General features: G+C 37.9%; 1 protein-coding gene across 1 annotated transcript in view; it reads left to right on the forward strand.

The window, feature by feature from the left end:
* Positions 1–13954, forward strand: part of SLC4A10 (solute carrier family 4 member 10) — a 432482-nt gene that overhangs the window by 73535 nt on the left and 344993 nt on the right. The window contains exon 2 of the mRNA XM_053698366.1: positions 12656–12737. Coding sequence (XP_053554341.1) covers positions 12656–12737 — 82 coding nt within the window. The remainder of the gene's footprint in view (positions 1–12655; positions 12738–13954) is intronic.

Raw genomic sequence — 13954 nt, forward strand, 5'->3', positions numbered from 1 at the left:
AGACTGATAAAGTCATACAGAAAACGATTACAAGTTATTGCTGCTAAAGGTGGTTCTACAAGCTATTGAATGATAAGGTGTAATTAGTTTTTCACACATGGCTTCTCCATCTTTTGACTTTATTTTTGTTAAATAAATCATGACAAAGTGTAATATGTCATGTGTTGTTCATCTGAGGTTGTTATTTATTTTAAGCCCTGCTAAGCACCATATGATTATTATGTCCTGATACATGAAACCATAGAATTCAAAGAGGGTGTACTTTCTTTTTCACATGACTGTAAGCATATGCATATATATTTATTTATTGCTGCCCAACACTGCACAATTTGCTCCCGGCGCTGCACTAGGTGGTTTGCTGTGGCTGCTGGCATTAAAAGGAGGCTCCTATTAGAGCCTATGGAAGCACGCTCTCTGAACGATTGGCTTTTGGCAGTGCGATTGCTAAGTCAGGTTCACATAGCGCTGCACCTGTAATACCACCGCACATTTATGTGCATTGGTATTACTGAGTGGAACTCAAATATCAAGCTTTTGTAATCGCAATATTGCACTCCATTCTAATCTAGCCCTTAGTTAACAGATTCATAGGGCACATTTCCAGGGCCATAAGTGTATGTCTGTTTGGCAGGGTAACCATACCATTTGCAATCAGGTTGTGTCCTATATATTTGATTATGTGTTGAAGTTCTGCTTGAAAATGATGGTCCTATATAGATGCAGAAAAAAATTCTGTCTTTTATGGGCAGCTATGACTAGTTAAATTAATACATCTAATTACTGAATTGAAAATGTTCTAAATATCAACCACTCTGAGAGCCCAGTGATCTAAAGCTCTCCACTCTGGCAAGATTCTCTGTAAAGTCTTTTCAGTATTGCAAGGCTCATAAAATAATTTTCGGAAGGCAACTGTTGGCTTGAGAACTGCTTGTCTCACTGTGCAGCGTTTTGTAAGTGAAGCAGAGACACCTATATTACAATATAATGCATTTAAAAAAATGTTTTGATCCTTGTTTTATTATTGTAATTTATTTGTATAGCGCCGCCAAATTCCGTAACGCTGGGTACAATGATAGTGGTATACAATGAAAAAGATTTTTGATAAAATACAAAACATAACAAAACTAAACAAATCTAGTACAGGAGGAAGAGGGCCCTGCTCCGGAGAGCTCACAGTCTACAGGTTTAGGGTGCAGAGACATAAGGTTGGGGTAGCTTGTTACATCGGTTGTAGTTGCAGCAGTGAGTCAGGCAGGTTATGTATTAGTTTGGTTCGGATGAGGGATGGAGGAGAGATGGTATGCCTCTCTGAATAGGTGGGTTTTCAAGGAGCATCTGAAGCTATACAAGGTTGGAGACAGTCTTATGGAGCTGGGTAGAAAGTTCCAGAGGACAGGAGCAGCAAGTGCAAAGTTTTGGAGGCGGGAGTGGGACGTAGAGATAACAGGAGTGGAGAGACGTAGGTCAGAGGTTGACCGTTGAGAACGGGATGGGGAATATTTCACAATGAGAGGAAATATAGTTAGGAGCTAGACTGTTTAGTGCTTTGTAAGTTAGGGTTAATATTTTAAATTGTATTCTGGAGTGTATGGGGAGTCAGTGTAGAGACTTTGCAGAGCGGAGTAGCTGATGTGGATGAGTCTAGCAGAAGCATTCATAATAGATTGGAGGGAGGAGAGGCTGTGTTTTGGAAGGCCATTTAGGAGTAGATTGCAATAATCAATGCATGACAAAATGAGGGAATAATTAAGTATTTTTGTAGTTTTTTTGAGTAAGGAATGGACGAATTCTGGAAATGTTGCATAGGTGTGAACAGCAGGATTTGGTAAGTGCTTGTATATGTGGGTTGAATGTGAGCTCTGAGTCTAGTGTGACCCCAAGACAGCAGACCAGGGATGAGGTGTTGAGAATAGAGTCTCCAACCGTCAGAGAAATGTCAGGTGTTGGATGCCTCGAAGGGAGGGGGGGGGATAAGAAGCAGCTCAGTTTTGGACAGATTGATTTGGAGGTAGTGTGAAGACATCCAAGAGTAAATTGCTGAGAAACAGTTGGAAATATGGTTGAGTAAAGAGGGAGAGATATCAGGAGAGGAAAGATAGATTTGGGTATCATCAGCATATAAGTGGTGCTGGAATCCAAAGGAGACTATAAGTTTTCCAAGGGAGGATGTATAGAGAGAGAGAAAAGCAAGGGGCCCAAGACAGAGCCTTGCGGTACTCCAACTGAGAGAGGCATAGGATCGCAAGATATGTTGTTAAAGGAAACTGAAAAAGAGCGGTTTGAGAGATATGAGGCAAGCCAGGAGAGGGCTGTGTCTCAGAAGCCAAATAAATGTAGTATTTTTAGAAGGAGAGGATGGTTGACTGTGTCAAAAGCAGTGGATAGGTCAAGAAGAATTAGTAAGGAGTAGTGGCCTTTTGCTTTAGCTGTTAACATGTAATTTGTTACTTTAGCAAGAGCAGTTTCTGTTGAGTGTTTAGAGCGGGAACCAGATTGTAGTGGATCAAGTAAGGAGTTAGTTGTGAGAAATTGAGTTAGCCGATAGTAGACCAGTCGTTCCAATAATTTTGAAGCAAAGGGAAGTAAGGAGACCGATCGATAGTTTGAAGGCGTGGAGGGGTCAAGCGAGGGCTTTTATAGGATTGGTATCATTGACGAATGCTTGAATATATCCGGAAATGTGCCAGCGGTGAGAGATTGGTTAAAGAGATGATATAGGGTAGGGGTTAGTGAAGCAGAGAGAGAGGGAAGAAGTTGTGAAGGAATAGGGTCAATTGGGCAGGTTGTGAGATGAGTCAAGGATAGGAGTACAGAGACTTCTTCCTCTGTTACAGGAGGGAAGTAGCATAGAGTTTTGTTAATAGAAGGGGTGGGTAGGATTGCTGTGTTTGAAGGATGTGAGTTGCATATATCTTTTCAAATGGTGTCAGTTTTATTTTGGAAGTGATCAGCAATAATCTGAGCTGTGAGGTTGGTAGTGGGTGCAAGCGGACGTAGAGGGGAGTTAAAGGTTGAGAACAGCTTTCTGGGGTTGGATGCATGAGATGACACAAGAGAGGAAAAATAGACTTGTTTGGCTAGGCTGAGCGCAGAGTTGTAGGACTTAAGGATGAATTTATAATGCCGGAAATCATCACAGGTGCGTGATTTCCGCCACTGACATTTAGCAGCCCGTGAACATCGCTTAAGATATCTGGTTTGTTTGGTGTGCCATGGTTGCCGTTGTTCCTTAGTGAGATTTATTTTCCTTCATATACCTTGAGCAGAAATAATCATATTGTTCTATACTGTTCTTTTAATGACATTATTTAAAAAACACTATATTGCCAAAAGTATGTTAAAACCCCAGACTATCACACTGCTGGTTGGACATCCCATTCCAAGAACATGGATAGGCCATTTTCTATCTATGGAGATTTTGTGGATATATCCTGAATTGTATCACCTGTTAGAAATAGGTGTGGCTGAAACACCTGAACTCAGTAATTAGTAGGGGTGCCCACCTTCTTTTGGCCAAAAAGTGTATATGTGTGTGTATATGTAGAAAAAGTTGGTAGGTGCCTTGACATTTTTTTTTTTTACATTAAATGATACTATACTATACTTTTTATTTTATGACATTCTATATGTAATGCATTTTCTATTCAGCATCTCTGTGTATATTTCATTCTCAAGGCTGCTGAAGGTCCCATATTTTCATAAGCAGTAAAATTGTGTCCATGTATTACTTTTTACCTAAAGTTCCTTGTGTCATGTGGGTCAGCAGATGAGCAGTTCAATATTAAAATATACTATTATTGTACCTAAGTGACCTATGTAGTTTGTAGGTACTTTTATTTAATGAGTTACTATCTAAGGCCTGGATTCCCAACCTTTTGCAAAATATCCAATAAATATCAGAAAAGCTCAGATTTGTGTTTTTACCCCTCAAAACTATTTGGATCAATTAGAAACAAAACAAAACCGTTGTTACATTTTGATATTTTCATGTTTTTATTTATTTATTCATTTATTTGCTCCCAAGCACATAAAAAACAAACAATAAATTAAAACTTGTAAGAATCAAGGGTTTTATATGATTTATAGGTTCTTACAAGGATTTTTCAAAGATGTTAAAAAAAAAAAGGAAAATGTATGCAGCCAAATAGAAAGCAATAATAAATACAATATTTTTAAAGACTCCCAAATTGACATGCACAGACAAAAAAAATGTTTATCAGGGAAAAAAAATATTCTTGCATTTTGTCCAAGATTAGTTCTGGGGGTTGTTTGGTTCAGCTGAATTTTAACAACATTAAATGTATCTACCCCTTGTTTCATATTATGTAATAATGACAACAAAGGAACAGCTGGATAGTAGCTTAAAGGGATAGTGAAGTCTAAATGAAACTTTAAGGGATTGGATAGAGCATAACACTTTCCAAATCGCTTTATTATCAATTGTGCTTAGTTCTTTTGGTATATTTGTTAAATTGTAATCCTAGGTGAGATCAGGAACATCCATGTGTCTTTAGCCATCTGGCAGCAGTGTTTTCAACAATTTTATTCATAGTTACAAACACTGATGTCATAGAATTCTAAAGACATTCACACTCCTAAGCTCCGATCAGCCTACCTAGCTTTATTCTTCAACAAAGAATACCAAAATAGCAAAGGAAATTTGATAACAGATGGAGACTGGAGAGTTGTTTAAAAATTGCATGCTCTATTTGAATCATGAAAGTTTAATTTTGACTTTACTGTGTCTTTAAACTTAAATAAAGTTAAAGTAGTAGCTAATGCTATTGCTACAAGCCATCAGCTGCACAAAAGTTCTTGTGTTTTTTAATGTTTTTTTTTTAATTAAGATTGTGAAGATCAGTGTACGTACTTCTTGACCGACACAAGACTGACAAGTACATTGCTGGAACTCTATTAAGTAGAATGAAACTGTACATTTGAAGCCTTCCCAGCCTGCAGAAAAGCCTTTCCTACTTTTAGACTATTTGTTTTAACTGCATGCACAACTGAGCTAAATGTTTGTGTTACATGGACTCATTAGTTTGTTTATTTGTTAAAAGGGGCTACTCGGTTTGGGTCTTCAAACAAAAAAAAAGAAGAAAGCAAAATAAGTGATCTTTAGCATTCAGTTTGGTTTGAATGCACACATCAACTGCCGAATATATTTCAATGCAGTTATTTTACTTAAATATTAATTGATGAAATGTACCATTAATCATTTTATTTAATTTTGATAAATTTGATAATTAAAGGTTTTAATTTATATTTAATTAGCATACAAGTTTCATAGGTTAATTGTATGATTTGAACTATATTTTTTACTTTTTATGAAATAAAAAACAAAGGCCTAGATTACAATTACGTATTTGATTACGAAGTGCAAATAAAATATATTAGAGCTTTTGAATGCCTTCCTGTCTTTGCGTTCATATTACAAGTTGAAACGAAAAGGTTTACGCATGAGTGAAAGACTGATGTGCGCTAATATCTGGAAGTCAGTGCGACCGCGCTAATTCCCTCTCTATTGCTCTTTCTCCCTCCTCTCTTTTGCTCTCTCTCCAATCCTCTCTTTTTCTCTCTCTTACCTCTATTTTGCTCTTTCCCCTCTTTTTTTGCTCTTTCCCCTCTATTTTGCTCTCTCTCCCCCCTCTCTTCTGCTTCCCCCCCCTCTCTTTAGCTCTTTCCTATCTCTTTTTGTCTCTCCCCCTCTTTCTATTTCTCTTCCCTATCTCGCCACAAACAGCACAGCATGTCAGATAAGGCCAGGTGTGTTTGTGCTCGTGCTGTCTCTACTGCGCATGACAGCTTTGGACAAACACACTTGTCCTTTTATATTATAGGATATATATATATATATATATATATACTCATGTGTATGTTTGTCTGTGTGTGTATATATATATATATATATGTGTGTGTGTATATATATATATATATATATATATATATATATATATATATATATATAGTTAAATGTAGAAAATAGAAAAAGACTATCCTATCCAGCACTCACTAGTCCCTGCCTAATTGCCTGTATATAATTTAAAAACAGGGAATTGTACTAACCCTTCATGGGAAATACTGGAGAATGCTGACAAAATAACCTTTTCTCATATATATATATATATATATATATATATATATATATATATATATATATATGTATGTATGTATGTATGTATGTGTATATGTATGTATGTATGTAGTGTGTATATGTATGTATGTACAGTGGGGCAAAAAAGTATTTAGTCAGTCACCAATTGTGCAAGTTCTCCCAAATAGGAAGATGAGAGAGGCCTGTAATTTTCATCATAGGTATACCTCAACTATGAGAGACAAAATGTGGAAACAAATCGAGACAATCACATTGTCTGATTTGGAAAGAATTTATTTGCATATTATGGTGGAAAATAAGTATGTGGTCACCTACAAACAAGCAAGATTATTGGCTCTCACTGACCTGTATCTTCTTCTTTAAGAGGCTCCTCTGTCCTCCACTCATTACCTGTATTAATGGCACCTGTTTGAACTTTTTATCAGTATAAAAGACACCTGTCCACAACCTCAAACAGTCACACTCCAAACTCCACTATGGTGAAGACCAAAGAGCTGTGGAAGGACACCAGAAACAAAATTGTAGACCTGCACCAGACTGGGAAGACTGAACCTGCAATAGGCAAGCAACTTGGTGTGAAGAAATCAACTGTGGGAGCAATAATTAGAAAATGGAAGACATACAAGACCACTGATAATCTCCCTCGATCTGGGGCTCCACGCAAGATCTCACCCCGTGGGGTCAAAATGATCACAAAAACGGTGAGCAAACATCCCAAAACCACACTGGGGGGACCTAGTGAATGACCTGCAGAGAGCTGGGACCAACGTAACAAAGGCTACCATCAGTAACACACTACGCCGCCAGGGACACAGATCCTTCAGTGCCAGAGGTGTCCCCCTGCTTAAGCAAGTACATGTCCGGGCCCGTCTGAAGTATGCTAGAGAGCATTTGGATGATCCAGAAGCGGATTGGGAGAATGTCATATGGTCAGATGAAACCAAAGTAGAACTGTTTGGTAGAAACACAACTCGTGGTGTTTGGAGGAGAGAGAATGCTGAGTTGCAACCAAAGAACACCATAACTACTGTGAAGCATGGGGGTGGCAACATCATGCTTTGGGGCTGTTTCTCTGCAAAGGGAACAGGACGACTGATTCGTGTACATGAAAAAATGAATGGGGCCATGTATCGTGAGATTTTGAGTGCAAACCTCCTTCCATCAGCAAGGGCATTGAAGATGAAACGTGGCTGGGTCTTTCAGCCTGACAATGATCCCAAACACACCGCCTGGGCAACGAAGGAGTGGCTTCATACAAAGCATATCAAGGTCCTGGAGTGGCCTAGCCGGTCTCCAGATCTCAACCCCATAGAAAACCTTTGGAGGGAGTTGAAAGTCCATGTTGCCCAGCGACAGCCCCAAAACATCACTGCTCTAGAGGAGATCTGCATGCAGGAATGGACCAACATACCAGCAACAGTGTGTTACAAACTTGTGAAGACTTACAGAAAACGTTTGACCTCTGTCATTGCCAACAAAGGATATATAACAAAGTATTGAGATGAACTTTTGATATTGACCAAATACTTATTTTCCACCATAATTTGCAAATAAATTCTTTCCAAATCAGACAATGTGATTGTCTGGATTTGTTTCCACATTCTGTCTCTCATAGTTGAGGTATGCCTATGATGAAAATTACAGGCCTCTCTCATCTTCTTAAGTGGGAGAACTTGCACAATTGGTGGCTGACTAAATACTTTTTTGCCCCACTGTATGTAGTGTGTATATATATATATGTATATGTATATGTATATATATATATATATATATATACTTACACACATAAAATGTATACATGCATACATACATACATACAGAGAGAAGTGCAGTCACAGGAACGACCAACTAGCTCAATACCATTGTTAGCCTGTTCTATGGCGATTTACAACCTGGTTGTATATATATATATATATATATATATATATATATATATATATATATACAACCCTAATCCAAAAATGTTGGGACAGTACAGAAAATGCAAAAAAAACAAACAGGGTCATTTCAAAATTCAATTTACTCTGTACTATATTGAAAACACATTATTTGAATATACACATTTCAAATTTGATTACTGCAACACATTCCCAAAAAGCTGGGACAGGGCCAATTTAGTATTAATAGCTATGTAACAAGTTGAAATAAGAAGGTGATGTGAAACAGGTGAGGCAAATGTATAATCATATTATATAAGGAGCCTCCAAAAAAGGCCTAGTCCTTCAAGAGCAAGGATGGGTTGAGGCTTGCCAATCTGCCAACAGGTGTGTCTGTGAATAATCCAACACTTTGAGAACAACATTCCCAAAAGACAAATCAGTAGGATTTTGGGCATTTCACCTTCTACAGTGCACAATATAATTTAAAGTTTTAAGGAATACTGTCAAATCTCGGTGCATAAAGGGCAAGGCCGAAAATCACTTCTGAATGTGTGTGATCTCCAATCCCTCAGACCATCATGAGTCTGTGATGGATATCCTGACATGTGCTTGGTAATACTTTGGTAAACCTTTGTCAGTCAACACTATTCACCGCTGCATCCACAGATGCAAGTTAAGGCTTTTCTGTGGAAAGCAGAAACTATACATCAACACTGTCCAGAAGTGCCCCGACTTCTCTGGGCTCGGTCTCATCTGAGATGGACAGTAGCACTGTGGAATCGTGTTTTGTGGTCCGACAACTCAACATTTCGAATAGTTTTTGGAAAAAATAGCTGATGTGTTCTCCGGGCCAAAAAGGAAAAGGGCCATCCAAGCTGTTATCAGCTTCAGGTCCAAAAGCCAGCGTTTATCATGGTATGGGGAGTGTGTCAGTGCCCATGGCATGGGTAACTTGCACATCTGTGAGGGCTCCATTAATGCAGAAAGATATGTATACATTTGGAGCAATATATGCTGCATTCCAGACGTTGTCTTTTTCAAGTATGTTGGCATATTCCAGCAGGACAACGCCAAACCACATTCTGCCCGGGTTACAAGCACATGGTTGCATAAGCAGAGAGTGCGGATGCTAGCATGGCCTGCCTGCAGTCCTGACCTGTTTCTGATTGAGAATGTGTGGCGCATTATGAAGTGCAAAATAATGCAATGAAGGCCTTGTACAGTTGTGCAGCTGAAGACATGCATAATGGATGAATAGGGGAAAATTCTGCTTGCTAAATTTAATCTCAGTGCCCAAACACTTAATAAGTGTTATTTAAAGAAAAGGTGATGTTACACAGTGGTTAACAGTCGACTGTCCCAACTTTTTTTAGAGTGTGTTGCAGTCCTCAGATTTGAAGTGAGTTTATATTTTGAAAAATACATTAAATTCACAAAGTAAAACATCAAATATTTGAATTTTCAAATTATTATTTTTGTTAGTTTTTTTTTGTTGCATTTTTCATACTGTCCTAACTTTTTCATAATTGGGGTGTTAAATAAGATATGTATGAGTTTAATATGTTTTACTTGTATTTTGTTATACTTTTCTTGTAGCCCTAACACTTTACTTATGAGCAATGTTTAGCACGGTCACAATATCCACTGAAAAAAGGGTTTGCTATACGGTGTTGGCCGCGCTAAACATTCTCTGGTAATTGCATGCTAACCTTAGAGCAGTTCAGCAATCGATAGCACACACTGCTCTATCAGTACCGCTCCACTTGTAATCTAGGCTAATGTTTTTTTAACATTCATAAAACAAGGGAATAAAATCTTAGTTTATTCATTCATTAAAACATGCATGGAAAAATAGGTGCAGAAAATAGAAATGCAGATTGGGCAAACAGCTTTATCGGCTTTAATGATAGACCTTTAACACCAGCTATAGCCTGGGCTTATGGGTTGTTTCATAACATATGTGCTCTTCAGTAGAGGACCTACACAACTGAAGGCCCTGGTGCAGAACTGTGTATAGGCTTCCTTAAGGTAACTCAGTAATAAGCAATAGTAATAATATACATGCTTCTCTACATAATGCTAGATATATACTGGATGCAATGCAACCCCAGCACTTGGGCCCTGGTGCAGAACTGTGTATAGGCTTCCTTAAGGTAACCCAGTAATAAGCAATAGTAATAATATACATGCTTCTCTACATAATGCTAGATATAGACTGGATGCAATGCAACCCCAGCACTTGGGCCCTGGTGCCACTGCACCTGCTGCACCAATGGTAGTTCCTTTACTTACCTTATTATCTGATGTCTGAAAGGGACATAAAACAGTGGTTTACATAAAAATTGCATGAGAGCAAAGAATACATAAAATAAATTATATGTATATAAAAAAATATTTCACATGTACATTTAAAGGGGCAGTCTTCACCAACATTTTTATTGTTTTAAAATATAGATTATCCCTTTATTACCTATTTCCCAGTTTTGCATAACCAACACTGTTATAGAAATATACTTTTTCCCTCTGTGATTACCTTGTAACTAAGCCTTTGCAGACTGCCTCCTGCAGTCTTTTGACAGACTTGCATTTAGCCAATCAGTGCCCTCTCATTTGTAACTCCATGGGAGTGGTCACAGTGTTATCTGTATGGCACACATGAACTAACACCCTCTAGCTGGGAAAACTGCCAAATGCATTGAAATAAGGGGAGGCCTCAAGGGCTTAGAAATTAGCATATGAGCCTACCTAGGTTTAGCTTTCAACAAAGAATACCAAGAGAACAAAGCAAATTTGATGATAAAAGTCAATTGGAAAGTTGTTTAATATTGCATTCCCTATCTGATTCATGAAAGTTTAATTTTGACTAGACTGTCCCTTTAAGTTCCCTGCTAAGTCCCTGCCTGCAGGATGCAAAGGGAGCTACCATATTAAAATATGTTAAAACCTAGGGGTTCTCTGTGGATCCAGGTGACCTTCTTAGAGAAGCCCTTTAGAGGTCATGCGTAAACCAGTGATTTCCTCTGCTGATGCACTGTAGAAGAGTTTGCATGTTGCTTTTTTTATGAAAATGTGGTTTAAAGCAGTAAATATCAATTAAATATCTAAATCCAAAAAGATAAAGATAATTAATATGATGTTTGTATTTGCTTTCAACTGCTTTTCAGCAGAGATGGTATTTGCAATATATATTTATTTTAGAGTGTGTGGCGGTCATGCAAACACAAACTTAGGGGTCAGGTCCGCCTAAAGTGAAAGTTAAGAAGCAGCAAGTTAAGAAGCAGCGGTCCTAAGGCCGGATACGATCGGGTTGATTGACACCCCCTGCTAGCGGCCGATTGGCCACGAATCTGCAGGGGGCGGCATTGCACCAGCAGTTCACCAGAACTGCTGGTGCAATGATAAATGCCGACAGCGTATGCTGTCTGCATTTATCGATGTGCGGCGGACATGATACGATACAGTGTATTATGTCCGGCCGCAATTTAATAAATTGACCCCTTATACTTTATGTATGTGCACACACAAATTAAAAGCCAATTTAACTTTTCATTTGTTAGTCATTGGTTTGCACTACCTTCTGGTGCACACACATTATTGTAAGTCAATAAGTATATTTCTAATGTAAAGCTGATTAATATTTAATGTATACTTGCTTTTAAAATTAAAGTACTTTTTAAATTAGATCAAATTGAAAATTGATAAATATGTTACTTGAGTGGATACCAATTCACTGTGCACTTGTTAGCACACACCAACTTCCTGTATAGACCCCAGCCCGTTTGCAAGGCTGTTACCAGAGGTTATGGAGCCTGCTGCCAAATAGGTAATACACTTAATAAAGTGCCTATATATTGATGTAGTCTGTATTTTAACATGCTGTGCAGCATGAGAAAGAGAGTTCTAGAATTAAAAAATAATCCTTGATTTGTGTTAGTGAAAAACCAGCTTAAGCAACCTCACAGCTCCACCAAAAGAGAGAGACAAGTACTAAAATGACATAATGGACATTTATTTTAATTGTCAACTAGGGATGAGAACAGAAACTTATGCATAGAAGGGAGTTACTAAAGAGATGCTTAAATGTAATATACCATAACAGAACTATAGGACTGTGCTACAGAGAATATAATATATACTGTAGTCTAAGTAGATCAAATTTTCTCCTTTATAGGGAAGAGAGAGAGATTTGCATTACAGTAGGGCTGAGCTCGCAAACAATGATTATGTTTATGAGTTCAGTCATCTCAGAGAGGACTGGGTTTAGCATGGGTGGAATAAACTCAGTTCTATACAACATCAATCGAACAGTAGCATAGAAAAATCATAAGTCTTTGTAAACCAAAGTGAGTTTAAGGCATACAAATAAAATATGTATAATGTTGCTTTAATGGAGTTTTTGTACGTTATAAATGATTGCTCTGCCATTGTTTTGTTTCACTGTGGTGAGGACTATATAATCCACAGTAAAGGTTGTTCAGTCTGAATTTGCAGTTTGATTACTGTGACATTTGAGCTTGTCTCTGCATGATTTTAAGTTAAATGCTTTGCAAGAGAAAGGACAATAAAGAAACTGTGTTAATATATTGGAATTAGCATCTCAGTGGCTTGTTCTCAACTTCTTGGAAATGTCAAAGTAAAAGCTGTTTTTTTTATGTTGCAGAGAAATGATGAGGAAGCTGTGGTGGATAGGGGTGGGACTAGATCTCTCCTAAAAACTAATTTTGAAAAAGAAGATTTGGAAGGTAAGTCAAACCTTTTTATATTTTATACAGTTGATACATCTTGTCACTTTACAAACAATTATTACTAAATGGAGTACACTTAGGGGTCAATTTATCAACCTGTCAAGTATCTGTTTCCGCACGAGGCTTGAGGCTCCCCATATACAGGAGTTAAGAAGCAGCAGTCTTAAGACTTCTGCTACTTAACTCATCCACCACCTCTTAGGCGGAATACAGCAATCAGCCTGATCAGATATGATTTGGTTGATTGACACCCCCTACTAGCAGTCAAAGCTGCAGGGGGCGGCATTGCACAAGCATTTCACTAGAAATGCTTGTGCAATGATAAATGCCAACAGCATATATCGATGTGCGGCAGACATGATCCGCTAAAGCGTTATTAATCGGCCCCTTAGGACCCAATGATTGAAAGCCTTCTGCTCTGGCAAAATTATCTAAGATGTTTTATCAGTACTGCGAGGTCTCTCAAAGAATTTTAGAAAGTCAAAATTTCAGCTTGAGTTCTGGGTGTGAAGAAGAGATAGATAGCAATATCATACCCAAAGATTTTGCGTGATTCCTCTCTATGCCTGTGATGATCCTTAGGCCCTTAAGGTGGAAATAAGTTCAAAACAAATGGGCTTGAACTGGGACTATGGCCTATTGTTACCTCACATATCTTGGTGTGGCTAACTTTTCATACAGTTTTATAGTGGCACAAACTATAAAAATGTGTCCATTTGTTTAATAAATAAGATGAAACAATAGCTTTTAGAATGCAACAAACAATGTTTAGTGGAGACAAGGAAACAGTATATCGCCATACAAAAATATATACACACATTCCCAGGAGATTAAGGGGATTTCAACCATAATTTTATTCAACAGAAACCAAGTGTTCTTACACAACCTGAAATGCATGTTCGTGGATGTTTTAAACATTTCTATATAAGCAGTGACTCCTGCCTATTAAGAATAAGAGGCTAGGATCCAGAGGCTCCTAATATAATATATACAATAAGCTTGATATATAATCCTTGGACAGTCAATACTATTATTTACTATGTGTATACCCTTCGTAAACCTTCAGCACTACATTCTGAGAAGAATTTTTGCAGCTGGCGTAATATTGAAGGCAGAAAGTTAGTCTGTTTGGATAACTATCAGAGAAGGGCCTAACTGAAGTCGCCCGCGATTTCCCCCCCCGGATTCCCCGGGTAAAAAAAGGAATACATCTA

This window comes from Bombina bombina, chromosome 1 (assembly GCF_027579735.1).
Source record: "Bombina bombina isolate aBomBom1 chromosome 1, aBomBom1.pri, whole genome shotgun sequence".
Lineage (NCBI taxonomy): Eukaryota > Metazoa > Chordata > Amphibia > Anura > Bombinatoridae > Bombina > Bombina bombina.